We start from the raw sequence: 25892 nt of genomic DNA, 5'->3' as shown, positions 1-25892 counted from the left end.
TCTGCCAATGTGCACTGTGCCCATGAGCAGCGCCTAGAATGTAAATAAGCTAAACTGCTGTGCAGTAGAAATAGCTCAGTGCTGGTTGCCTGGAGCACTTTCAGCAATGATGCATGAGTGCTCGGTTAAATTCTGTTCCTGCAGCTCATTGTGTTTACCTGAGAAATTAAGGTTATGGATGCTCAAGCGAAGCCTTCCCTTCACTGCTTGCACACTTGTTTGAGGGGGTTCTCAGTATTTGCATTCGAAACGACACCTCTTGTGTCTGGGTTTTGGCCTTGTGAGATTTTCGATTTATTACGAACTGTGCCTGCAGGCCAAGATTTCATGCGGATTCTCTTGCCTCCCTGTCCTTTCTCCACCAATCGGCGGCGTGCCTGTATTTTTTATTTTTATCGCGAGGGCTGATATGGATGGATTGAGAGCCACGCTTACAGGGAGATTATATTGCCATCCCTTTTCTGATCCCTTCCCCGCACATTATTGGATCAGCCGCTACACGGCAAAGTCGAGCCTCAATCTGCCAAGACACGGCAGAGGAGCGGTGTGACGGCAGCTGAATCTGCTATTGTTTCAATCTGATCAGCCCACCGCTGCCCTCGTGACCCTCCAGGCATCCAATAGAGATGGCATTCACCACCCACCCCCAAAAGTGCTGATCCTGGATCTGTTAGCCGAGCCCCTAATCCTGACCTGAATCATTTTGTGCAAAAGACGTGAAACTGATTTCGAGTCAGCGCTTGGGGGTGTGCCGTCCTTCCTGTGCTGGGGCTGGGGATCTCAGTTGGACAGGAAGCTTGGACAGACAGCAGTGGAAACAGATGGACGGACATGCTGTACAGTCAGCAGAAACTGTGTTTAGTCCCGATTTACATTCACAAACATCATCTTTGGTTTATATCTGTATTAATAACGCATACTTATTAATGCGTGTGAGTGTACTGTTACAGTATATGGCAACCGATACACTGCCATTTGAATCATTGACTGTGATACAGAAATATGAACAAGTATTCCATTTCCCGGACGATGCCATTGGCTGTTTGGCCTTGTTGATTTAGATTAATATTTTATATGCAACCTGCATTCTTGGTTATTTGCGCATTTATTATGCTGGAACAGTAACCCTCTATTCAGACATGGTAAATGTTTGATTTGAAAACGGTGGTTGGGAATGCTGGAGAGAGCACTGAGGGACATGGAAAATGTTTTATAAAGCGTAGTGTTAGCTCATCTTTGGGCAAACTCCAGTCGTGATGTCAGCCTCACCCGGTTAGGGGGTTTCAAGGACAGAGGTCACAGATTGGTTCTGATTTTTTAAATAGGGTTTTTTTGGGGGTTTTTTTGGGTACATCCTCAGAATGTCCAGCGTTTCCCCCAAAAGCCAGCGGCGGGAGTGAGGTCCCTGGCGTGACTCGGTCGGGAGGCCTGGCGGGCCCCGCGGACTGCATCAAATCACATGAAAGCCCGTCAAATCAATCAGCCACCTTCCCCAGTCTCAGCGACAAAAGCCTCTTACTGCGACGGGAAAGGAGGGCACAGGCGCCGCGTGAAAGCCCAGCCGACACCAGCTCTCCCAAGGACGCCGAGCAAAAAAGATCTATTTTCAGAAATTCTCTTTTGATGTGTATTTTTTTTTTTCCCCTCTCCCCCCCTTCCCCCCCACCCTCACATTTCACATTTCGTCCCCAGAGTAGCGCTCTATCCACATTGCTGTGTCGTATGTGCGCTTTCCTTCCCCCTCTCCTATCGTCCAGGCAGCCACAATTGGCTCCCTGCCGCTGCCTGTCAACATCCTGGGGGCCAATGGCAGCCCCTGGGAGAGGGTTTCCATGGCAACTGCTGTGTCAGACTGAGGCAACTTGTCAAAACCTATATCTGAGCCTCGTTTTTCAGTGCGGAATTGATACTGACAGTTAGGATGCAATTTCAGGGGGTTTAAGGGGGATGGGGTTGGCTTTTAAAGACAGAACATATTCCGGCAGTGGGGAGATTTTGGGGGGGGGGGGGGGGGGAACCCAGGATGAACAGAGAAGGTAGCATTGTTTCAGCTGTCCCTTGGTAAAGCTGAGCACATTTGACTAAAATGAGATTGTGGAGGTAGAACAGCCCTTTGGAACAAGAGCTTGCTAGCCAGTTGCCACGGGTGACCAATAGGAACATTGGCATTTAAATCTAGGTTGCAGCCTATGTTTTTGTAGAAATATGACTGTTTGAAACAAATGTTTTAATTTAAAATAGAACACTGAATAGGATAGACTAATAATGCCTACCTGTGAAATGAAATGCTACATGAATATTTACTTCATCCAAAAGGAGAGCAGCCAGGTTTTGAAATGCACCATAGTGTGTGCTTACTCACATGTGCTTCAGCTTATGCACATGTAAACCGCCCCCCCACCACACTCCCATATCTTACACACAAAAATGCACTCTTACATGCACACATACACGCAAATGCATGTGCATAAACATGCACATGCACATACACATACACACACACACACACAAATGCATGCCCATGAACACACACACATACACACGCACACACACATGCACATGCATACAATGTCCCCTGAGTCTATGTGTCACATCTCCGCTCACTCACTCCCTCTATTTCTGACACACATGGATTTTCCCACAGTCCCTCTCTTCCTCCCCAGCCACGGCGCATATGTTCCTGGAACGCTGAGGAAGCGTGCATTCCTCAAACAAGCCCCTCAAGAGGGAGGGAGGGAGGGAGAGAGAGAGAGAGTGAGAGAGAGTGAGAGAGAGAGAGAGAGACTTGAGGGATCCCTTGTGCTGCTCTGGCAAGACGAGTGAACGGACGCCCTGGCGATTAAGTGATATCAGTTAATCTTGGGGGTCAGTGCCAGTCATTCTACTTAATTCCTCTTTGCTTTGACTGTGAGTAATCCTGCTCACACTCCCCATTCTGCCACTGTACAGTACGACGCCAGGGGAGAAGGACCCTCCGTGTGCTGTAATTTGATCTCTTTCTGAATCCAAACACAGTAGCACCTGAGGATGCACCCACTCCAACACGTAGCCCCCGTAGTCCAATAACAGCGCCACGAAACAATGGTGCTAAATAAAAAAAGGTGCTATAGAGCATTAGCTGTGATTGGAGACAGCGAGAACATTGCATGGTTGTGTGCTTCGTCGTGAAGGGAGGCTGCTGAAACCACGGCGATGGTGACAACTCTTTGACGTCTCATTTGTTAGAAAAGCGAAAGGCCTCTGTGAACTCTCAGCCGGCGTCCTGTGCTAAAGGACTGCAGTGAGGTCATCACGCTGGTCCCCCTGCGTATATACTGCACTGAAAACTGACAGGGGCTTGTAACAAGGTGAACAGTGTGTGCATGTGCACGTGTGTGTGCGTGTGTGTGTGTGTGCGCATGCATGTATACGTGAGCATTCCGTTGAATCAATGGGAGAGTATGTTCACACCTTCCTGTGCGCATTTGTGTGTGTGTGAGTGTCTGTCTGTGTGTGTGTGTGTACGCATTATGACTCAGTCTGGCTGGGAATGTGTTTTGTGTGTGTGTGTGTGTGTGAGAGAGAGAGTCAGAGAGAGAGGGAGGGAGAGAAAGAGAGAGAGAGAGTGTGTGTGTGTGTGAGAGAGAGAGAGAGAGAGAAAGAGTGAGTGTGTGTGTGAGAGAGAGAGAGAAAGAGGGAGAGATTGGGCAGAATCTCTGTCTGTGGGCTGCACATCAGGACCAGCATGGCAATTAGGGGCTCAGAAGTCACTAACAAGCTCCCGGCTCCAGCCGGTGGCTCGTTAACACCGGGATGTAATCACAGCTCTGATGATCATGACGGGGGTTGCCAGAACTCGGCCATGTCCTCCAGCTGTGGCCTCATGTCACCCTGCCACCGAAACAAGGTCCCATGTCAACTCCTCATCCCACCCTGCTGCTACAGTACCCCTTTCTCTCTCTCTCTCTCCCTCTCTCCTTCTCCCTCTCTCTCTCAGTCTGAGAGACCTAGGGTTTGAGTCGGTGCAGGTGAAGCAAATATACCTGCTGCGTGCAAAATCTATGTATTTTGATGCATTTGCTTAACCTTGTGGAGACTAAGTTTAGGGAATGCAAAAATACTTGTGCAGCACTGTCGACTGCTTCCAGGAAAGCCCACCCCCCAAGCATCCACAATAATTTTTTTTGTTCCATTTCTTTATTGATTGTCCAAAGTTAGTCTGCATTAGAGTAATTAAAGACTGGGTGGTAAAGTTAGACTGTTTTGTTTCTCAAAGTGTTTCACGTGGGAGTCTAGTGTAATGGTTGCTGGGTTTGACCTTGGAACTTGTAGGTTGTCGGTTCAATTCCCAAGCAGGGAACTGCGGCTGTGCCTTTGGGCCAGTGTACCTGACCCAAAGAGCTTCAGCAAATATTCAGCTGTGGAAATTAATTGTTTTGAAAGGTTAATCTGTGTAAGTTGCCCTGAATAAGAGAAACAGAGTTTAAATGTGAGTACAGCAAATGCCAGTGTTTGCTGATGGATTGGTGCAAAAATAAAAGGGCTTTTCACGAAGCCCATAAGTAAAGGCACCAGTTTGTCTTGATCACGTGACCTGCATTTAAACCTTATTTAAATATTTTATCTTCCAAGGGTCCCTGTGGGCCCTGGAACAGTGCAGTCAAGTGACTAATTATACAGTTGAGTGGCAAATTGTGACCTTTATAAAAGCAATTAGTTGACCTAATACAGGGAGAGTGAAGACGGATGGAGCATTACCCCAAAAATAATTTATTTTCAAGAGCAAATGCAGAAGCATTCACCTGGTTCACTGAACACAGACAGATTTAATTTGTTATGCAAAACTTGCAGTTTAACAGTAAATCAACCAAAGTTGGATTAAAAAAAACTTTTCTTAGTTTTGCATAAAATCAAAATTCTAGAACCGATCAGAACAACTGATAGCATATCTGTGCTCAACAGATGGGAAAGGCAATTTTACATTTACGTTATATTTGTTCTACTAGGAAAAATCATCACAGATGATATGATTTGATTTGAATGTTTTTTGTGGTGATACACTGTACCTTAGTGCTGGTGAATGACTTGGTTGTGAATGACATCAAGAAATGTTTACAGGATGTTAAGGTTGATTTATTCTGCCCAGTACATACTGTATGTAAAACGTATATTAAAAAATATCCTTGACAAATGTTGACAAATCCTTGTTGACAAATTCAGTGGATTTAACTTTAAATGCCCACATTGCGGCATTAGCAAGTGACGATGACATACGGGACTCTTCAGGGACTGACCACAATCAACTGATCACTGATTAGAACCTTGAATTTTCATTTGAACTGTTCACGTGACATTCACCACTCTAATAACATTTATAATTTCAATATAGCACTGCTTCAAACCTTTTTTATTAATACTATTTACTTTTTTAAACTATTTCCGCCACAAGTTAAATGTTATATACCTGGTCTCTTTCATTCATTGCCTTTGAAAAAACGTCTGCTGTACCAGTTGAACATACTCCCAAATGTGTGTGGTTCAAGATAATTGGACTGAATTTAATGTGCTGTTTGGACACGTTGCTGTCAGTCATTGTCTGGGCTTAATTGGCAGTAATTACTGGAACATGCTTTTTATAAACTCAGTAGCAACATAGTTAAGTGGGAAATAGGTGGAAATGGGCAAATTAAGTGGGCTACAGGTGGAACCATCTGTGACGTAGATAACAGACAGATGGAGGTACTTTATTAATCCCCCTGAGGAGAAATTTGGGCATCACCCAGCAGCATTACAAAAAAAAAAAAACAAAGCAATACATACAACATAGACAGATACAGACAGTTCAACACAGCAGGAGAATGGAGATAATAATAGGTAAATATATAAAAGCATACCTAAAAAAAAAGGGAGTGAGCCTAGTGTTGCCTCAAGATGTTGTGTTGCAAATTTTAACCTCCTTTGTGAAGCAGCTGTTGATCAGCTTTAAAAAATCAAAGACTTTGAAAGTGAGACTGAAGTTTCTTTATTAGTATGGTGTCAGTATACACCGATGTTTTCATAGCATTATCTTTAAAACAGTAGCTTATCTACCAGCGCAAAAGAGGTTATGTATTGTATTAAAACAGCAATCAACAGTAGATGAACTGCAATAAAATAAAATAAAAATAATAAAAACTAGAAGATTACTTTTTCAGTTACTGTCACTCACACTGTGCTGCCGGTGTTACACGCTCAGTCCTCTCTCCTGGGACGAGTGGCAGCCCGGCTTCCTCTGAGAGGCTCTGGAAGTCAGGGCAGATTTTGTTCATTTTGGGGAAGAGCTGGATAGGCTCTCGCGTCAGTGTACTTTTCGCATTTGGTAAGGAAATTAGGCGCCGTCTCCTGAAAATTGCAAATGAGAGCAGCCTGTCGCATCTGTGCAGCCAGTTCTGCTGGTATTTGCCTGTCTAACTGGCCAGGCTGTGCCTTGTAACTTGTCAAATTCTTTTTTTTTTTTTCCTAAATCATTTTTCATCACAGTTAGATAGTCTTCCGTAGTGTGTTCTCAGGTAGCTGGGCCAGATGGCACACCATTTTCTTTGTTGTTTGGCTTGTGTGTCATTTCCCAATAAGTCATTTTGCGTCCGTTGTTGAGTAATTTGTTTGGCTGTGAGCCGTGGCGGGGTTGTTGCCCTGTCCTGAGGCTGCTGGTTTGTTGGTGGCTGTTCGGTGCTGTCAGCCTCAGCTCTGGCTGAGGGGACTTTTCTGGGCTCATCTCTGAGAGTGTTTGCTTATTTGACAACGAGTCCAGAGTTTTACGGTCTTTTTTGATGTAAATGAATTGCGGGCACAGGCCTAAATCTGCACCACGTGCATTGTTGTCTGTTTTTCACAGTGGTGTACATGGAGTAGTTTTTTGCAGAACTCGTTGAGCTAATATAGGCCATTAGCTGGGGCAATCAGGGCTAATGCTGGGTTCTCTCATTTACCAAAAAATAAGTGGCCGTCGCACTTCACTGCCATCTGTAATGCCCTGTATGCTTTTTCTTTCAGTTAATTGATTTGGAATTGTAGCTTCCTGCTGAGATAATTTTTATGCCTAAATAAGTTGGCTCCATTGCTCATACAGTGTTCTGTGGTTTGGTGTGCAATTGGTGATATTTTCCAACTTGATATTTGGATATTTAAAAAAACAAAAATATCATCACCATTGTTCTCCTCATGTTCATTGTTCGCGCCCAGATATGATGGACTGTCTCCAGCTCATTCAGGCTCTGCTGCAGTCCTTGTTCTCTGTGTCCTCTCTCTCAGACAGATGCTCACCATTAACGGCTCGTGCATGGAGCATTAGCTATGAACATGTGACACACCTTGATCGAAAAATCGGAGGCAAGAAACCCCAAAATGTTCGACATACATGTATAATATGTGGAAGTTGATAACAAAGAACCTAGAACCCCCCTACCCATGTATAAATGAAGATGATTTGTGGAAAGCTGGAGACCATATACATATTGCCAGCAAGGGACTATTATAGGGGACATATCTGAGGACATTGGGATATGTGATTGTCTGGTTTTCATGTCTTGTGCCAGGAAAGCTGTTCTTATATTTAAATTGAATCTATTTCTGCTTTTTTACACCTCCATCCCAGCAGAACAGCACCCCTCCCCCAATTTCCAAATTCTGTTGGCTGTCTGTCTTTAGTCTGAAGCACAGCTCTCTGAATGAGAGAGCCGGCTGTGAAATGAGCATTGAGATGATGAGACAGAGAGAGGGAAGGAGAAAGAGGGAAAGGTGAAGGGACGTATGTGGAGTGAGGGAAAGAGAAAGAAAAAGAAGCAAGAAAGAGGGAAAGATGAAGAGAGTGTGCACAGATAGGGAAAGCGAAAGAAAAAGAACGAAGGAAAGATGAAGAGACGTATGCACAGAGAGGGAAAGAGAAAGAAAAAGAAGAAAGAAAAAGAAAGAGGGAAAAGGTGAAGAGACATGTGCGGAGAGAGGGAAAGGGCATCCTAAGCCTGAAACCGTGGCGCTTGGCAGTGGTGGTTAACGTGGACGTCTCCCCCCCCCCCCCCCCTCGCAGCGATCCACGAGTTCCCGCAGGACATCTTCACCAAGGAGCAGAGGAGGCACGGTGCGGTGCTGCTGCACGTGCTCTGTGTGAGTAACCCCGCCGACCCGGAGTGACACCTGCAGCCCCCCAGGCGCTTCTGCTCCCTGTCCCATGTTTCGTGCGCCCTGTCCCACCGTGTCCCAGGCACCTATCAGACTTCTGGTGGTGCCGTATTCATTCGCAACTGCACATGCAAATGATGAATGGCTATGCCTGTGACATACGTACTGTACACGGGCCTATGTATTAGCCTGAGTTACCTTCTTTGTATAACAAAACGTGAGCTTTGCTGTTATGTTGCTGGAGGCAGTTTTGTCAAAGGAATATATGAAGTTTAAATAAAAGTCACTTCAGTTATGCTGGACTTTTTGAATAGCTTTTGTAAGGAAAATAGCAAAAGGCAATAAATGTGTTGTTAAAGGTTGTTGAAGTTTGTCCTTTACCCAATAAAGATACTCACATCCTCCTCTCTTTCTCTCTGTTTTCCAGGCCATCTACATGTTCTACGCTCTTGCACTTGTCTGCGATGACTACTTTGTCCCATCTTTGGAGAAAATCTCAGAGGTGGGAGCTTGGTCTTGACTCATTCATTATCAATTTATGCAACAATCCTGGATTTCATGATGCCTGGTTGGCTCCATGCAGGCTTTCATTATTTGTTTATTCACTTACAAAAGACTTAAAACAGCATTGGCAATAAGGGTATGCATCCAGAATGCAATACAGGTTTTTGCTCCAGTTTTGAATCAAGTCAAGTGCTCATTTTAGAAATTAGATATTATTTGCTGATATTAATTCACACATAATGGTATACGTTCCATATAAGCTCCCTTCGATGAATGTTTTCCTGCATAGGCAATATGTATGTGGATCAGTCATGTGCTGGACCTGGTTCTGTTTACAACAATTGTGCTGTGCCGCACTTATAACATTAGACAATCTCCTTAATTGCCATTGGTAGTATGGTGATTTACCTCTGTTGAAATCTGATGATGCCCTTTTCCCATTCTCATATCTCATTTGGTGCAAATACGTAAGTAATCCAGAGGATGTGTTTGGCACGAGGGCTGACGTACACACACAAATGACCATGCATCAGCAATCCAATGCACTACTAATGGCTTCTTTTGTGTTTTCCATTGACTGAGAGAATGCTATAGATTCTGTTCTCTTCTGCTGAATCCACAAACATGAATCAGCCTGTTTTCTCTCCATTTTGTTTTGCCCTAATTATAAAATTGCCCTGATGCTGTCTGTTTTTCCATCGTGCTAACCTGCTCCAGCCTCCCGTTTTTGCAGATATATTTAGACATTCTGTGAATTCACCTCTCTCCCCCTCTGTCTGTTCTGTATTTAGGGAGTGTCTGTGTGAATTAACCTCTCCTCCCCTTCCCTTCCTCTTAGGGGACAGGTTAGAGAATTGTTTTTCACATAATCTAACCTGTTCCTGCCGCTCCTTTTGTCTCCCACCTCTCCCTCCCTCTATCTCGCTCTGTCTCTCTCTCTCTCTCTCTCTCTCTCTCTCTCCCCCTCTCTCTCTCTCTGTCTGTCTGTCTGTCTGAGAGACCTCGGGTTTGAGTCTGTGCAGAAAAAGCAAATAAACTTGCTACATGCAAAATCTGTGTATTTTGATGCATCTAACCTTAACCTTTTGGAGACTACGTTTAGGGAATGCAAAAGTACTCTCTTTCTTTCTCTCTCTCTCTTTCTGTATTTAGTGTCCTTGTCTACTAACCTCCCATTTCTTCTTCTAGAACCTGCAGCTCAGTGAGGATGTTGCAGGGGCAACCTTCATGGCAGCTGGCAGCTCGGCCCCAGAGCTCTTCACCTCACTGATTGGTCAGTTCGGCACATCACACCGCACGGCTCTCATCATAACAGAAAAATTACATCTGTTTTTTTTAATGCATTTCGTTGGAACACCTTTATTTGCAAATGTAAAATGTGTCCTGAATGTTAAACGGTGCGATTTCATGACTGCCCAGCAGATGTCAGTGCAGGCAACTTTGAGTACGGATGAGTATTGAGATGGGGAGGTGAATTAATGACACTAATAATTACAGCAGCATGGGGCTTATTCATATGAGACAGGGGTGGCCTCTGTTCGAGACACGCGTGCTCTTTTCTGCTGTGATGCTAATGTAAACAATAATCATCATAAATGTAATCACCGGGGATCACCAGGATTAACAGGATCAGTGTTCATATTAATTTAACCCTCGGGAGCAGAAGCTGAAAGAGGCTCGCTCCATTCCGTTGGCCGTCAGTCAGGCTTGATTCAGTGAAATATCATCTGAGCATAACACTGAACAGTGGTTGTGAAATGACATCTATATCAGTGCCTGCCACTCCTGGGCTTGACATTTCCTGTGTTTCAGTGGGGTCTCAGTTATGCTAGTCTGATAATGGTGCTCTAAAAATATGTTATTTCAACTTTTTGTGGCCTTTAATTAATAAAGTGGCCTTGTATTGTAATAATAACAAATGAATAATACAGGTTATTATTCAACTTATTAGTATTCAGTTGATTTAATTACATTTGTATCAGTTAATTGTCACTGGGTCTCTGACAATTAATTGAAGAAGTAGTATTTAATCAGTATTTAATCAGTTTAATCAGTGGAGACAGCCTTTGCCTTCATGTTTTAGCAGAGCCGGCACATCCAACACTTCTTCCACAAATGACTCAAAGCAAGGAACTGTTGCGATTTTCACTCCAGATAAACACTCCGTTATGCGCTCAGTCAAAGCTAATTAATTAAGAGTGGTTTAAATATAAACCAGCGTGGATATACGGTTCCCAGCATCAGGCCTGTGAGCCACTAGTGTGAATGCAACAGGGCCTCTCATTTCTCATTTATCTCTCTCTCTCTATCTCTCTCTCTTTCTTTCTCTCTTTTACTCTCTTCTCTATCTCTCTCTCTCTCTCTCTCTTTTACTCTCTTCTCTCTCTCTCTCTCTCTCTCTCAGGTGTGTTCATCACTAAGGGAGACCTGGGCGTGGGCACCATTGTGGGATCGGCTGTTTTCAACATCCTGGTCATCATTGGCGTGTGCGGAATCTTTGCTGGACAGGTACCTTTGTCACCTGACAGCCGACAGCCCTGCCCCCAAAAGCTTTGATTTGACAGCCAGACACTGGACCCCGAAAATGGAGGGGTGTTGTTAGCTGTTAATTCAGTTGTTTTCTAAGAATAATCTGTTACGGGCTTCAGAAGGAAAATAGGCAATGCTTGGAGTAATGGCATCTCTTGCCTTAACGAATAACATATTACAGTATGACAGACTTCTCCATTTTGCACTTGCGTAATTAAGCCAGGCTTTAACCGGTGGGAGGGAGAAAGAACGGTATGTGCAAACACACAAATCACGTCTGACAAATGATAACAGAAGGGAAAGGATTTCAGTTCAAACTCATTTCTGTTGTTATTAATAATCCACCAGCGCCGAATGTTGTAATTTCACACATTCACACGGACACCTGCTGTTTGGGGCCTACTGTGCAGACATCCAATTTGATCAGTCGAGAGTCGTTTGCGCCTGGCGTCGTTACTGAGTCCCCTTTTTGTTTTCAGACTGTTGTCCTGACTTGGTGGCCCATGTTCAGAGACTGCGTCTACTACATCTTCTCCGTGCTGGCCTTGATCCTGGTGAGGTCTGCCACCACTCTGTGTGACAGTTATTACCATTGGCTGCTGCTTTGGGGGGGTTTGTTTTCCTTCTCATTCCTGTCAGTAGTAATTCTACCCACAGCAACTGTGATCATGATGATGACACAATAAAAGAATGATTCAACAGTAATATAACCAGTATCTTTTTTATTAGTTTACAGTAGTTATTTAAAATCCCCTGTTATCTTTTTTTTTGGAACAGATTGAGCTATAAGAGGCGCCCGGTAACTGTCTCTTAAGTTTGTTTTATTTAATTTTATTTGCAGGTGATCTACGATGAGAAAGTTATTTGGTGAGTGTTATTATTACACAGGTTGATGTATTATTATCCAATTTTGGCTTAGGTCCGTACATATTAAAAGTCACAAGAAACCACTGGATACCATAATTTCAAAGAAAGGTTGCTTGTAATAATGGGCAAGTGAAGCACTTAAATTAATGTTTGTCCATAATCCTATTCCTCAATGCTCTTCTTCTTCTTCTTCTTCTTCTTCATAATGATCATAATATTGGAGAATGACAGAGAGAGATTATCAAACAATAACAGCTGCTGTGAAGCAGGCATTGAGATGTTCATTCAGTCGTCTGAACATTTTCGTCACCACAGCAAAATTCCAGTCTTCCAGTCATCAGATCCACAAGGTGTAGTTTGTGACGTTCCACTGTAAGCAACCTGTTCTCCAGCTGAAAAGTCACAGGCCCTTTAAAACCTGGAGAATGAACCATCCTGCGTAGGTTGTACCCCCTGGCTCTATGTGTGTGCAGAACATAACGGTGCCTTTGCTATAATCTTGTACCTGCCTTCATATCTGAATGCCATTTGTCTCCTCAATGCAGGTGGGAGACAATCATCCTGATATCCATGTACGGCATCTACATTCTCATCATGAAGTGAGTGCACTGCGCTTGCACATGTGGCCCGTCTAGAGCGGCTGTTGCCCAATCACTGTGATTTATGTGTGGAGACAAGATGTCCTTAAACCTAACCACATTTATTGTAGTCAATGAGCACTAGACTGGACGAGAAAAAAATGTATGCCATATACAGTACAAAATAAAGGAAGATTTCAGTGTGAGGTAAATAATAGTCTATCGGTGCGAGTGTACTTACAAATGTTAGCGCATTTACAACGGCTCACAGAAAATGTATTGATTAAGTTAAGAACTGATCGAAATATTAACAAAATTTAAGTGCTGCCATAGCGACCGTTAATTACATATTTATGAATTGCTGCATTACTCTGATCGCAGACCAGAATTGCCCAGAGGGAAGTTCACGGAAGTGCTGATTAAACACTATCACCACGGTTTCTCCCGTCTCCGTGGTTTTTCCCGCCTCCATGGTTTCTCCCGCCTCCATGGTTTCTCCTGTCTTCATGGTTTCTCCTGTCTTTTGGGAATCCCAGGTTTAACACCCAGATCTGGGAGTTTGTGGAGCGACGCTGTGGAGGGCCGGGACAGCCCTGCTTAGCTAACGCCAGGCGCAGAGACGGTGCGGTGGGAGAGGGCGGGGCAAACTGTGACACCTCCATGGTCCTGCTGAGGAAAGGTCTGCATGGCTGTCTCTCATTGGTCAATCAACTGCCAATCTACTGTCTGTCTCTTTTTTATGTCTGTCTCTGTCTGACTGTTTTCTATACTCCTTAATGTCTGTCTACCTGTCTACACAGGTGTGTTTCTATTCCTTGGTGTCTTTCTGACTATCTGTCTTTCTGTCCACCCAGCTGTGTTTCTGTACTGGTGGTTCTTTATACTGCTGTCTGTCAGGTATGTGTGTATATGCCTCTACAGCTCTCAGTCTGTACTTCGTCATTCATGTCCTTTCATTCACATGTTTCTGTACTGATTTATGTGGTCTCTGTTGCTGTCTAATTGCTTTTTTTTGTTTTGTTTTTTTTAAAATGAGTTTTAATTATCTCCTTATCTCCTAATCTGGAATACCCTGTCATACTCATTGGCCTGTGCTATACATCGCTACAGGAACATCTGTCAGTTCAGGAGATTGCGGAGAAGCATGCATTTCCTCTGCAGTGTGCTCTGCCAGCTGCCACTTCTTTTCATCCTGCAGTCCACAGGCTGGGTGGCTCCTGTGCAGTGATACAGGGACAATCCATGCCCCTTCTGTCCTTAGATGATGGCGTGGCCAATTACTCTCCTCCCCTTAACCCGTTGAAGCATTGGCTTTATGGAATGTTTTTTCAAAGTTATAAGTCAGTGTTCTAGAACTCCATTGCTTTCAATTACCAGTAGTGATTGTGACTTCAGCATTAGAATGCACAGTTAAGAACATTCCAATCACTTATTTGTGACCTCACACCTTAAAGAGTTGGGGCTCCACAGCCGCAGCCTGCACTCTACACTGACACTGTCTGGATTCAGTATCATGCCATCATACTGATCTCTACAAACAGAGAAACAGTGCTTTAGCAGGATCTGCCACTCGGCTGTCCCACATTAAGTATCCAGTATCTGTACGACTGTTTTCTGTGTATGCGCGTGTGCATGTGTGTGTGTGTGTGTTTGTATTGTAGGCTGACTTTTGTGAGTCTACACTCCTGTGCTAAATGTGCTCTGAGGTGTGTGTCAGCGGTGCCCGTTGTACCCGCTGCAGTACTGTTATAACCTGCTTGTGGCTCTGTCCAGAGGGCCGAATCGCAGTTTAATTGTCCCCCTCTGTGTGCTGTTGCGCCCCCTGCAGGCCACCGTCCCGGGCAGGAGTCCCCCGTGCTGATGGTGGACGAGCTCTTCAGCCTGCACCCCCACCAGTTCTCCTTCTCCGAGGCCAGCCTGCGCATCATGATCACCCAGCACTTCTCTCCCCGCACCCGCCTCAGCATGGCCGGCCGTATGCTCATCAACGAGGTACAGCCCATTGGGCGGGGCCTCAAGAAGTGGGAGGAGCTAGGCAGTGAGCTGTACAGTCTGACCGACAGTCCCCTTCAGAATGACCTCAGTCTTATTTGAGACAACAGTCAAATGTAACTCCTGGCCTGGGTCAGATTGCATTGAACTGTTTTCAGGAGTTGTTCTTTTTTCCCTCAGTGCAGCTGAGTACTTTGTACTTTCTTTGTCATTTTTAAGCACTGTCTGGAACTGGCGCTTAACTATAATCCTGGCAGTTATTTCTTTTGATAAATCTGTTTATACATTAGTATCACAGCCAGACAGCTGCTACTTCAGTGAGAGGCATCCTTTGTCATAGTCATAATCCCTGTGCTGCTGTGATTATTCATGTGAATTTAAATCCCTCTTCACGTGAAGCCAATTACGCAGCACTATCCAGTATTCAAAACGCTTCGCCCCACTGACTCCACTAAATACTGGAATGATACTTTTCTGTGCTTTTTTGTGCTGTAATTCTTGGTGCTGTGTACTACTGGGCTGTGTTATGTGATGTGTTACTTTGCTCTGTGCTGTGCTGTAGTATTTTGTTCTATATTGTACTGTATTGCCCTGCAGTATTCTGCTGAATTGGCCAGGTGCTGTGCTACTCTGTGTTGTATAGTTCTATACTGCTGTGCTCTGATTGGCCAGGTGCTGTGCTACTCTGTGTTGTATAGTTCTATACTGCTGTGCTCTGAACGGCCAGAGCTGTGCTACTCTGTACTGTATAGTTCTATACTGCTGTGCTCTGATTGGTTCTTCTCTCCTCAGAGACAGCGGCTGATCCGGAACAGGAGCCCAGGGGGCAGCAGCGGCAGTGGGGCGGGGCCAGGGGACACCCCAGTGAAAGGAGGCTTAGGGGTGGAGGGGGGCACCTGGGGCATGGAGAACGGGGGCACCCTGGAGAATGAGAGGACACCCCTTGAGGAGCCTGGGGAGAGGAGCGAGGGTGGGGGGCCAGAGGGGGACATGGAGACGGAGAACGCTCAGCATGAGGAAGAGGAAGATGATGATGGTTATGGACCGTTTAGGCCCCTTAAGATGCCAGGTGTGTTGCCACAATTGTTCTCTTACATTTTTGTAGATTTTAGCTTAGCTTTTATATTGTCAAATTCCTATGAAAGTCTTGAAGTTTATATTTAAATACTCTCCACAGCCCTCATCTACAGGGCAAACTACACCAGCATGATATATACAAACATAGTTCAGACAATGAAGGGTGTTCTATTAAAAATGCTAAAATGTTTAATGGATGCACCACATACTCAATATCTATCCCATTAACACCACAAACCCAAACTCAAAATGCAGGTGTTTGTGGTGCTGGAGCGCTGCTTGCGCCTGACCGTGTGTTCTGTTTGGCCACAGAGGGGCGCTGTAAGAAGGTGAAGTGGCTGGTGTCCTGGCCCCTGGGGTTCCTGCTGTACTGCACTGTGCCCAACTGCGTACTCCCGCGCTGGCACCGCTGGTTCATGGTCACCTTCATGGGCTCCACACTGTGGATCGCCATCTTCTCCTACCTCATGGTGTGGATGGTAAGAGCCGCCAAGTGGACCCGCTGCATGCAGGCTCTCACAGAGCAATGTTCGCTCATTACATTTGACAGTTGGTCTTGTAACCTAAAGGTCGTAGGTTCGATTCCCCGGTAGGACGCTGCCGTTGTATCCTTGAGCAAAGTACTTAACCTGCATTGCTGTATATATCCAGTATATATCCAGCTGTATGATTTGATACAATGTAAGTCGCTCTGGATAAGAGCGTCTGCTAAATGCCTGTAAACTAAACTAAACTAAACTAAACATCACATTTATTTGGCAGACGCTTTTATCCAAGGCGACGTACACTCGCTTTGGAGTTCTGATTAGGGCTGGCTGTCAGGTTTTTTGGATTTTTTGATGTTTGCAGCAGAGATATTTCAAATTATTCAGTCTACACACGTACTAAATGAATTTAGTTGGATCCGTTTTTTTTTAGTCCATCTGTTGGATCCAATTTTCATCCCAGTTGTTCTCTACAGTGTATGAGTTGTGCCACATGAATGATAAACATAATAAATTGAATTCGACAGGATTTTTTATATTTCTTTGCTACTCAAAAATTAAACAGCTCCCTCAGCAATAACAGTTTCTGGGAAATTGTCATACCAACCAAAACAATTTATTTTAAGAAGTGCTAGTGCTAGTTTTGCTCACTCCTCTTAGCTAATACATTATGAATGCAATGGTAAGGAGTTAGTCTGATGTAAGTGATAACATTTTTCATTTTGATGTAAGTGCACCAGCTGAATGCTAAATGCCGCCAAAAGGTCAAAATTGTTTTCTTATGTATTTTCGCTCAGAAAACCATGATTTTGGCTAATGAGTCATATGCCATCTTCACGGGGCAAAAATGAAAAATTATTCTTTCATATATATGTATATAATGTACATTTCAGACCAAATTCATTGCAATAAATAAGAGTCATTTAAAAATGTTTAGTTGAAAGCGTCACACTTGCCTGTACAAATACACTTCTGTTTGCACAGCTGCACCTTATCTTGGGTATGATAATACGTTATTGCTAAAATGCCCAGGTCACCATCATCAGCTTCACACTGGACATCCCCGATGTCATCATGGGCATCACCTTCCTGGCGGCGGGCACCAGCGTCCCTGACTGTATGGCCAGCCTCATCGTCGCCCGACAAGGTGCCACCCCGTACCCTCTGTATCTCTGCCCGTTTGGTCACTTGCCTGCTCTCACTCCATCATGATTTTAGTTTCTCCGGCTCTGTTTTTGAATCCTTCTCACTCTGTCTCACACCCTGTCTTCCCATCGCTGCTCCACCTCTCTCTCTTTGATTCTTTAATCTCCCACACTATCTCTCTATGCATGTGCTCATCTAAGTCTCTTAGTTCAGTGTCTTACTCTCTTATTTACTGCTGCACGTTGTTTCCTTGTGTTGACCCATGTATGTTGATCTGTCTGCCTCTGACATATAACTACCTTGTCTGTGAGTTTTGGAGTTGTGTGTATGGACTGGATAAACTGCATATGAATTGCCCTTCTTGGGATCAATAAAGTTGTCTGAATCTGAATCTGAATCTGAATCTGAATAGATTGATAATGTTGTTAGGTGGAGGTCACTAGCGTTTATCTCCACACGTAACGGTAACCGTTGGCCTGTCCTCCTCTTTGTAGGAATGGGAGACATGGCTGTGTCCAACTCCATCGGTAGCAATATCTTTGACATCCTCCTGGGGCTGGGGTTCCCCTGGGCCCTGCGCACTCTGGTGGTGGACTACGGATCTGTAGTAGGTCCCCTCTCCTTTCTCATTCCCTCCAGTGTAGCCACCTAATCTCAGAGAGCTGTTAGGTTATGACTAACTGAAATTACGATTTTCTGGGGTTATTTGGCGTTTATAGAGTTACAAAAATAGCATAGTGCTGTTAAAATAAAGTACTAATGTACTAAATTCTGGTTATGAGGATAACCGTGTACACAGTAGTGTTACTTTCAAATATAAATAAAAAATTTGAGCCCTTTGACATAAATTGAGTGGAACCCACGTTTGCTTGATTGTAGCTGGTGTAATTTTATGGACTGGTTTGCCTCAAGCTGTATGTGTGTGTGTGGCTCTGTCATTACTGACTGCCGTCTCGTGGACAGGTCTTCATCAACAGCAGGGGGCTGGTGTACTCTGTCATCCTGCTCCTGGCCTCTGTCACTCTAACAGTGAGTACCGCTGGGCCACGTGTTCCGGGGGGTCGGGCAGCTCACACAGGGTTTAATAAACCCGCTCGCTGAGCCTCTTGCTCATCATTTCGGTGGGTTTTTTTATTATTATTAAAGCTGGAGGTGGAGCCAAGCCGCCGGGAACAGAGCAAAACCGCAATGCACAAAAGTTATCACCGTTAAGGGAGTTATAGTCTTTCAGGAACTATCATCATTCAGTTCACTGTGGGCTCATTTGAAGATAATTGCATTCCGCTTGTGTGGTTGTAAAGGTCAAGGGTTTAAGAGGATGGACAAATACAGGTATTTTTCCATCATAAATTAGCATAATTACCATTTTAAACAGGCTAATTAATAGTCGCACCAATGAGCAATGAGCACTTGGAATTTAAATTAAGCTCCATGCACCATCCACTGCTGTTCACTTGCAGGGACAATGAAAGAGTTTTCAGTGCTCTCTCTTTCTGACCTTCTATCATCAAAATGTCTGTTTTACCTGATTTTACCCCCCCCCCCCCTCTCTCTCTCAGGTTCTGAGCGTACATCTAAACCACTGGAAGTTGGACCGGCGGCTCGGGTTGTGTCTGATATTTCTCTACTCCATCTTCGTGCTCTGCTCCATATTTTTTGGGCAGCTGTAGGCGACTGACACAGAGGGCGTGCCACAAGTCTACGGTTGCCCTCTAGCATACAACTCTTTGTCAGGGCATCATCCATGATGTTGCCCTGGCAATGGAAGCGTGCCATGCTTACACATGCTGTACACTAGTACCATTCGCCACGTACAAAAAAAAAAAAAAAAAAAAATCACCTTGTCTTCAGATAGGTTAGGATATCCTATTTGTTATCATTGTACCCTAATTGACTTGACCTTGATTCAGCATAGTATGTGTTGAGTTGTCTAGTTAGCATTACGGCTCTTGTGAAGGACAGAGCACAAAGGTTGTGGCTCTGGGTCTGGTGTAGGACAGTGTTGCGCTGCCCAGTCCACAAACTGTTTTGTGATTTGGATGTATAACTTAACTAGCCAGTAGAAAATGTGAAAAATACTCTATTAAGATGCAGGTTTATAAATATGTGTAGAAGCATGTAGCAAAAGCAAAAACAAAAAAACAAAAGCTAGAACCCTCCTACCCACTACTCTACTGTTTGTTGGAGTAGTGGTGTGGGAATTTCTGGGTTTCTAAAGCTCGCAACCAGAGGGTTACAGGCTCTAGCCCCAGGTGGGAGGAGCTTCGCTGCTTCACCCTCGAACAGGGTATTTTTTTTCTCTTAAGTGACGAAATCCTCACATTCACTGGAAGTACTTAAAGCACAGATTTCAACACGAACGCACAAACGACACGACTCGACACCAAACCTGAGTGTGACTTGATTACAAAGCAGAGTTTTTCTTCTAAGTCATGTGACTGACCCGTGCTCAGACAGCCGGGGAAGAGACGGGTCACAGCTGGGCTCCCTCAGATTTAATCAGAGCCAGAGAGGACAGGGTCCAGGGGTCCGGATCTGGGAAAGCTCACATTAAGCTTGGAGTTCAAGACCATGCAGTCAGGACTGGATAGGAGATGCTTGGGAGATGAGAGACGCAACGTAATTTGGTAGAAAGGCACCAGCTACTAACAAATTTGGTAAAAACTCTGCCTCGTGCTCTCCGTTGGTAAAGCCAAAAAAAGCGATAAAAATAAACTTTTCATTTATCTTGTTAATCAATTGCAAGCAATTGCACTGAAGACACAATATCCAACTTGTGTAAACAGGAAAATGCTTACTTCACACACAGATGCACTGTTGCTGATAAATACTCAAACCCTTAACATCATTTTAACCATTTGTTAAGGTCGCCTTGGTAATATTTCTTCTGTTTAAACCAGAGCATTATGCTGTGCTGAGATGTTAGTTTGCCCCCAGGACCTTAACACCCCCCCCCCCACCGCCCCCGCCCCTCCCCCCTACTTGCGTACACCAGCTAGTTCTCAACCAATCCCTAATGTGTTAACAGAAAATAAAATTTGCAGGATGAAAACAGGCTCAGCCACCTAGCCGTGTGTTACATAACTTAGCCTTTGTTCAAAGTGATGTTATTTGGCGATTAATTTAATCCAGTGAATATCAGTTTACCTCACCAGCCAAATCCAAGAATGAACTGATAATAAAAAGCAAGACTTGTTTCGTCTAGGTAAAATGCTGCCAGTACAGAGAGCCTTCTATTTTGGTGACCCCCCCCCCTCCCCCCTCCCCCCTTCACTGCAATGAGAATAATGAAGTGTGGTTATATCAAGGAGTAACATTGCTTAACAAGAATGTTTCCCTGTTCAGTTGTATTTACAAAATACTTATGATAACATCAACCACTGCTCTGCACAGCTGGTAAGAAAACAGAAAACCTTCCATGTTTAATAAGCGTTGTTAGCATAGTTATAATAATATTTAATAAGTGTTTATATATTTAATGACTGTCGCCACTTTTGATAACTTGTGTACGGGTTTAATATAATGGTTCATTGCGTTTCGGTACAATAAATGTTTTAAGACAAAGATTAAATCTCATAGCATATTTATGAGTATTATTATATTGCGTGAGTCTACAAAAATCTCACATTTATCTTTGCTAAATGTTTACTAAATCTTTTACATAGTTTTATAAGAATGGATATCACTTAGTTATATTTGTGATGTATTTTCCTATTTTATGATTACCCAGTTACAGTGTGTGTACTTCCTACAATATTTGTGAATTCAACAGTGTTCGATTTTTTTTTTAGAATATTTTGTAATAGAATGCTTAAGAATGATTATTTTACAGAAAGATAACCTGCCGTTTTGACCAACTCCCTTGTCATCACATTTGTAATTAAGTCATTTTTATTTAAACCAATGGGAAGACAGAATGGGGTGGGTAATTTATTCTCTTTGACAAGTTGCTTGTGTGTGTAAATGTGAAGAAAACTAGAGTATGGAGTGGAAGAATGCTGGTGCAATCGATGCTTGCTCAGCAGAAAAACGTTTATATATCCATTATTTTATTCCTTTTTCAGGCACATTGCTTTTGTTTGTTACTATGTTTGTGCGTTTGTTGGTTTTGGAGTGAGGAATTTAAACCATATATTTGTCTAAAAGAAGGTGTTTTTAAAAAAGAAAACTGATCCTAGATGGCACATAGCGTCCAGCACATATCTGTAGCAACGACAGTAACTGTAGTGCCAAGGCCACTGGGTGCAGGAAGTGTAGCTATTAATCTGCCCCTATTGCGCTCGCGATTAAATCAATGTGTCGTTCCTGCTCTCCTCCATTACGTGAGAAACCAATGATGAGGTCACCAAAGTCGCCATCAGTAAGGGAACCCTACCGTCCCTCTCTGTTCATTAACTCCAGGTAGTCAGTCCACTGTGTGCTTTATGGTCATTTTAAATGTGACCAGATGTGCTTCACTGTACGCGTTGGCAAATCCTTTTTCTCTGTCAGGCTCCTTCCTTAGTTCACACTCCTCACCCAATCAGCATGTAACACTGAAGCAATGACAGTGGAGGGACCTGGCTGTACTTCCTGTATTTCCATCTTCTGGGCAGCTTGTGGTAAATCATTTTAATCGCGCTGTATTCTTCACTGTGTTGTACTTTCCTTTTTTTTTTTTTTTTTGGAAGATACAGGGAAATGTTAAATAATGTTGTACAATTTTGGTGATGTTTGTGGTATTTTAACAGGCTCAAACCAGGGCTGTTGAACTTGTTGTGTTAGTAATATGTATTTAATAGAAAGAAACCAAAAATGCACTGTAAAAGATACACTAGACACACTTGAACATTCTGATCATTGTTTGTTTAGGTTATCTGGGTTTTTGAGCAAGTGTCTTTTTAAATATTCAGTATATTTACCATTTTTAAATCATATTAACCAACTAGAAGTAAAGCAAATATTTTGGGAGAAGCATAACTGGAGGCATCTGAAGTGTTGGATAGACTTTTCTTCCCTACCAACAGTTTTCTTTTAACTGACTTATCAAAATTACTGGGACACCATTGCAAGATCCAGAGTGAAATTTTGTTGGTACCCCCATCTTCACTGGTCCTTTTTTGAGTCTGTCCCATGCCTGCACTGTATCTTTGATTAACTGTCCAGGAAATTAATCTTCTATGGATGATATTTTTCTTTGGTACTAAATATAATTAGCATTTAAATATTTAAATGGGGAAGCTTTATAGAGTCACAGTGTTCATCCGGAAGGAATAAAGACAAACTGGACTCTGTTATAGTGAATAAAATGCTGGTGTTTCTGGTGGAAGAAAAAGCACAAGTGTCCTGTGGAGTTTTGGAGCTTCCTCTGTCCCCCAACTGCACCTCCTCTCCACAGAGACCTCATCAGATGAAGAGGACAGGAACAATATTACAGGAAATGTAATTTTTAATTTTTAGTAGTAAGCATCACCAATAACCTAAATGATTGAGCAATAGAATGAAGGAGTGAGAAATCATTATTTGAAGTATATTTTCTTAAAGTGTTTTGGAAGCATCAGTCCCTTAGTAATAAAACACCTATTATTTAGGACAATATTTGTATTGTTTGCCGAACTTTGACTGTATGTTGTTGAGTGCAATAAACAAGGTCTGTGCAATAACCACTAAAATTACCTTTGTGTTTTTCTTTATTATCTTGAGGCTGAAAAAAGTACACGTGAGCTTTGGTGATGGAAGGGAGATGAGGGGCTTACGTTCAGCATAGGACTTTCAGAAGACAGCAATGGCTCTCAAAGAATTTTGAACCAAATTCACTTTGAACTACTAAAAAGTTGCTTTTATTTAGAAAGGCTAGTGTTTCCAAGCTCATCGTTGAGACAAGTTAAATTACAGAATTTGAGTTAGTCTTATGTTTTAAAGGCAACATGCAATAACTAAATTATGTGCACTTCAGAATGGCTTATTTTCTGATGCAGCTAAGATGAAGGATCATTTAAAGAATTGCAACTGTTTCTATTTCCCTAAATACATTTTTAGAATTTTTGAGAACTATGAACTTACAGTTGTACAAATTCTAAGGTACATTATTTTTGCTATTTGTATTTTTTTCTATGAGGCAAGATGCATACAGATGATAATCATTTCAATCACATATCTGCTAATAGAAACATGCATAGGTACTAAGCATTACTAATATTGCTGGGTGTGCATAACTGTAAAAGTATTTGTCCATCACACTGGGGGATTGTGATTGGTAAGAAAAATGTTCTATGCCCTCCCTCTCTGCCTCCAACCTGGCAGACCAGCCACAAGGATAGGCAGAGGATAGGGGTTGGGGTTATGGTGTGGTGGCGATGGTGTGTGTGTGGGTTGGGGTAATGTTAGTTCTGTTGCTGTACGCATGCCCTGTATGGTTGTGGATTCTGCGGATTCCTTCATTTCAGCCAAGCACTTAACTGTACCAGGAACAACTGTTATATTGTCATTGAATCAATTCAGCTTCACGTCCCTGCTTGCCACTGCTTTGCATTATAAACAATCCAGCATTAACACCCTTGCTGAAATAGCCAGTCAGATATCTCAGTACGTATCACTATGACGATGGAGCGGTGACAGCGTATCGTACGCTTGCCCATGTGATGTTTTCCACATCGAGGAGCGTCAGTATGTACTGTAAGCCCTGCAGATCCAAACCGGGGCGGTGACACCCATCACCCACACCTTCTCCCCCCATGCACTCTGCTGTATGGATGGAGTGAGTGCAAAAAAGGTGCTGTGAAGAAAGGATTAACACGTGTTTACACAGGGACCGGTGGCTATGCCAAAGTTCTGCCAAGCTCTCCCCCCTGCACCCATTGAGCGTGTCCACTGTACAAACAACCCCGGGAACCTGACGAACTAGCTGTCGGCTGCTTGACCGTCCTGCGCAAATGGCTTGCATGTAAAAGGATGTGAGCTGTGTAAGTGACTCTGAGTAAAAGTGCCTGCGGAATTCCTAAAAGTCAGAGTAATGTAATGTACTCTATCCCTCATTCACACCCTCATCTGGTTCACTCCCCTCTACCATCCTTCCTTCCCCTTCTCATCTCCCTCCACTGGCTGCCTGCATTTGGCTGGTATGAAATTCAAACCTTGCTGCTGGCGCTTGGCCCCTTCATGAGGCAGCTATAAAGGGGCCGCTCTGTTTTATCTTCAAAAGATCATCACGCCCTACACACTGAATCGGGCTCCTCTGTTCTGCTGCCTCCCGGTCACCTGGCCCCTCCCCCCGCGCGTGTGCACTTCCAGGTCATGTGTCCGGTCTATTGTAGCCCCCTGGTGGTGGAATGAGCTTCCCACTGTGGTGAAGAAACCCCCGCTCATCTTCTGATGCAGACTGAAGACCCACATTTTCATACTGCGCCATGATCCTCTTCTCTCCTGGCCCTCATTAGCTATCGTCTTTTATTTCTTTTTGAATTTCCTTTTGGGGATAATGTTATAGGCATAGCTGCGTTTAGATAGTTTAGCTGCATAGTAGTATTTACTTTTGGCCCATCATGTTCAACCAAAAATAATTATGTATTGTTTTTAATGTAGCATTTCTCATCTGGTCATTTCAAAGAGCTTTACAATGAAGGTGGAAAGCACACCTACAACCACCAACAATTGCAGCATCCATTTTGGCAATTAACGGCGGCCATTTTGTGGCAGAACACTCACTCCAACTGGCCTGTGGAGTGTGGATGAACAGATGGTATTCACTTCTCTAAGGTGAGATATTCCGAATGTGGAAGGTAATCACTCTCATGTGTGTAGAGTGATTAGTAGACAAAGTAGACAAGGCCTCGGAATCTGTAAAGTGGGTATGCGGATAGAGGTTCGGGGCTTGTCTGGGAAGTAAAGCAGAGTGTAGGTTCGGCTGACCTGTTCTCTCTGTGCCTGATTGAGCTCAGCTGTGCTCTTGTTCTCTTTGTGCTTGAGTGAGCACAGCTGTGCTGAATGACATGGGTCCAGTGATGTCAGCAATTGACTGCGGTCCTTGTTGGGCCATGTGCTGTATCTGAGTTCAGCTTAAAACACTCCAGTTCTAGCCAGAATCGTGCTATATAATTTAACATGGTCCCACAACGTGATGTCACGTAAAATGTAACATTGTGAACATAATTAAACTGCACTGCACTTTCAATGTTAATCTCAGAGTTGATTACCACAACCACTTCAGCCATGTATGATACATTTTGTATTATAAATGGCAATATATTGACAATGGTTGTTATTCGGCAACAACCATTGAGGGCACAGAGGTTGTGTCCTCTGTCATTTTTTACAACATTTTCAACATGCATATTAGAGAATTTCTGTCAGTGTGGAGTAGTGAATTTTTGACCTGAGGAAGGCTGCAAAATGTGACTGGAGTGTAAACTCTGCCTCAAATATAGCCAATACTGTGAGAAGAAAAAAATGACTATTTCCTGTGTGTCATTCAGCTCAGCTCTGTGACTTCTGTCAAAAACGAACTTTGGCTAGTCTATCCAGAGAACTGTTTTTAAAACTAGAAAGAAAATACCCTTCTCAAAACAATGTAGTACTTCCTGGGTCTAACTTTTGGACTTGC

The 25892-nt window shown here is 43.5% G+C and overlaps 1 protein-coding gene across 1 annotated transcript in view; it reads left to right on the top strand.

Moving 5' to 3' along the window:
• The window catches only part of slc24a6a (solute carrier family 24 member 6a), a 38935-nt gene extending 19778 nt beyond the window's left edge, over positions 1 to 19157 (top strand). Inside the window, exons 3-17 of the mRNA XM_035407501.1 lie at positions 8045 to 8121; positions 8564 to 8638; positions 9829 to 9913; positions 11045 to 11148; positions 11649 to 11723; positions 12011 to 12036; positions 12582 to 12635; positions 13151 to 13293; positions 14443 to 14606; positions 15399 to 15675; positions 15996 to 16162; positions 17201 to 17315; positions 17809 to 17921; positions 18278 to 18343; positions 18874 to 19157. Coding sequence (XP_035263392.1) covers positions 8045 to 8121; positions 8564 to 8638; positions 9829 to 9913; positions 11045 to 11148; positions 11649 to 11723; positions 12011 to 12036; positions 12582 to 12635; positions 13151 to 13293; positions 14443 to 14606; positions 15399 to 15675; positions 15996 to 16162; positions 17201 to 17315; positions 17809 to 17921; positions 18278 to 18343; positions 18874 to 18984 — 1652 coding nt within the window. The 3' untranslated portion in view covers positions 18985 to 19157. The remainder of the gene's footprint in view (positions 1 to 8044; positions 8122 to 8563; positions 8639 to 9828; positions 9914 to 11044; positions 11149 to 11648; positions 11724 to 12010; positions 12037 to 12581; positions 12636 to 13150; positions 13294 to 14442; positions 14607 to 15398; positions 15676 to 15995; positions 16163 to 17200; positions 17316 to 17808; positions 17922 to 18277; positions 18344 to 18873) is intronic.
• The last annotated feature ends 6735 nt before the right edge of the window (positions 19158 to 25892 follow it).

Source organism: Anguilla anguilla, chromosome 3 (genome assembly GCF_013347855.1).
Source record: "Anguilla anguilla isolate fAngAng1 chromosome 3, fAngAng1.pri, whole genome shotgun sequence".
In the NCBI taxonomy this organism is placed as follows: Eukaryota; Metazoa; Chordata; class Actinopteri; order Anguilliformes; family Anguillidae; genus Anguilla; species Anguilla anguilla.
The sequence above is the reverse complement of the archived record's forward strand: the minus strand, read 5'-3'. Positions and strand labels throughout refer to the sequence as shown.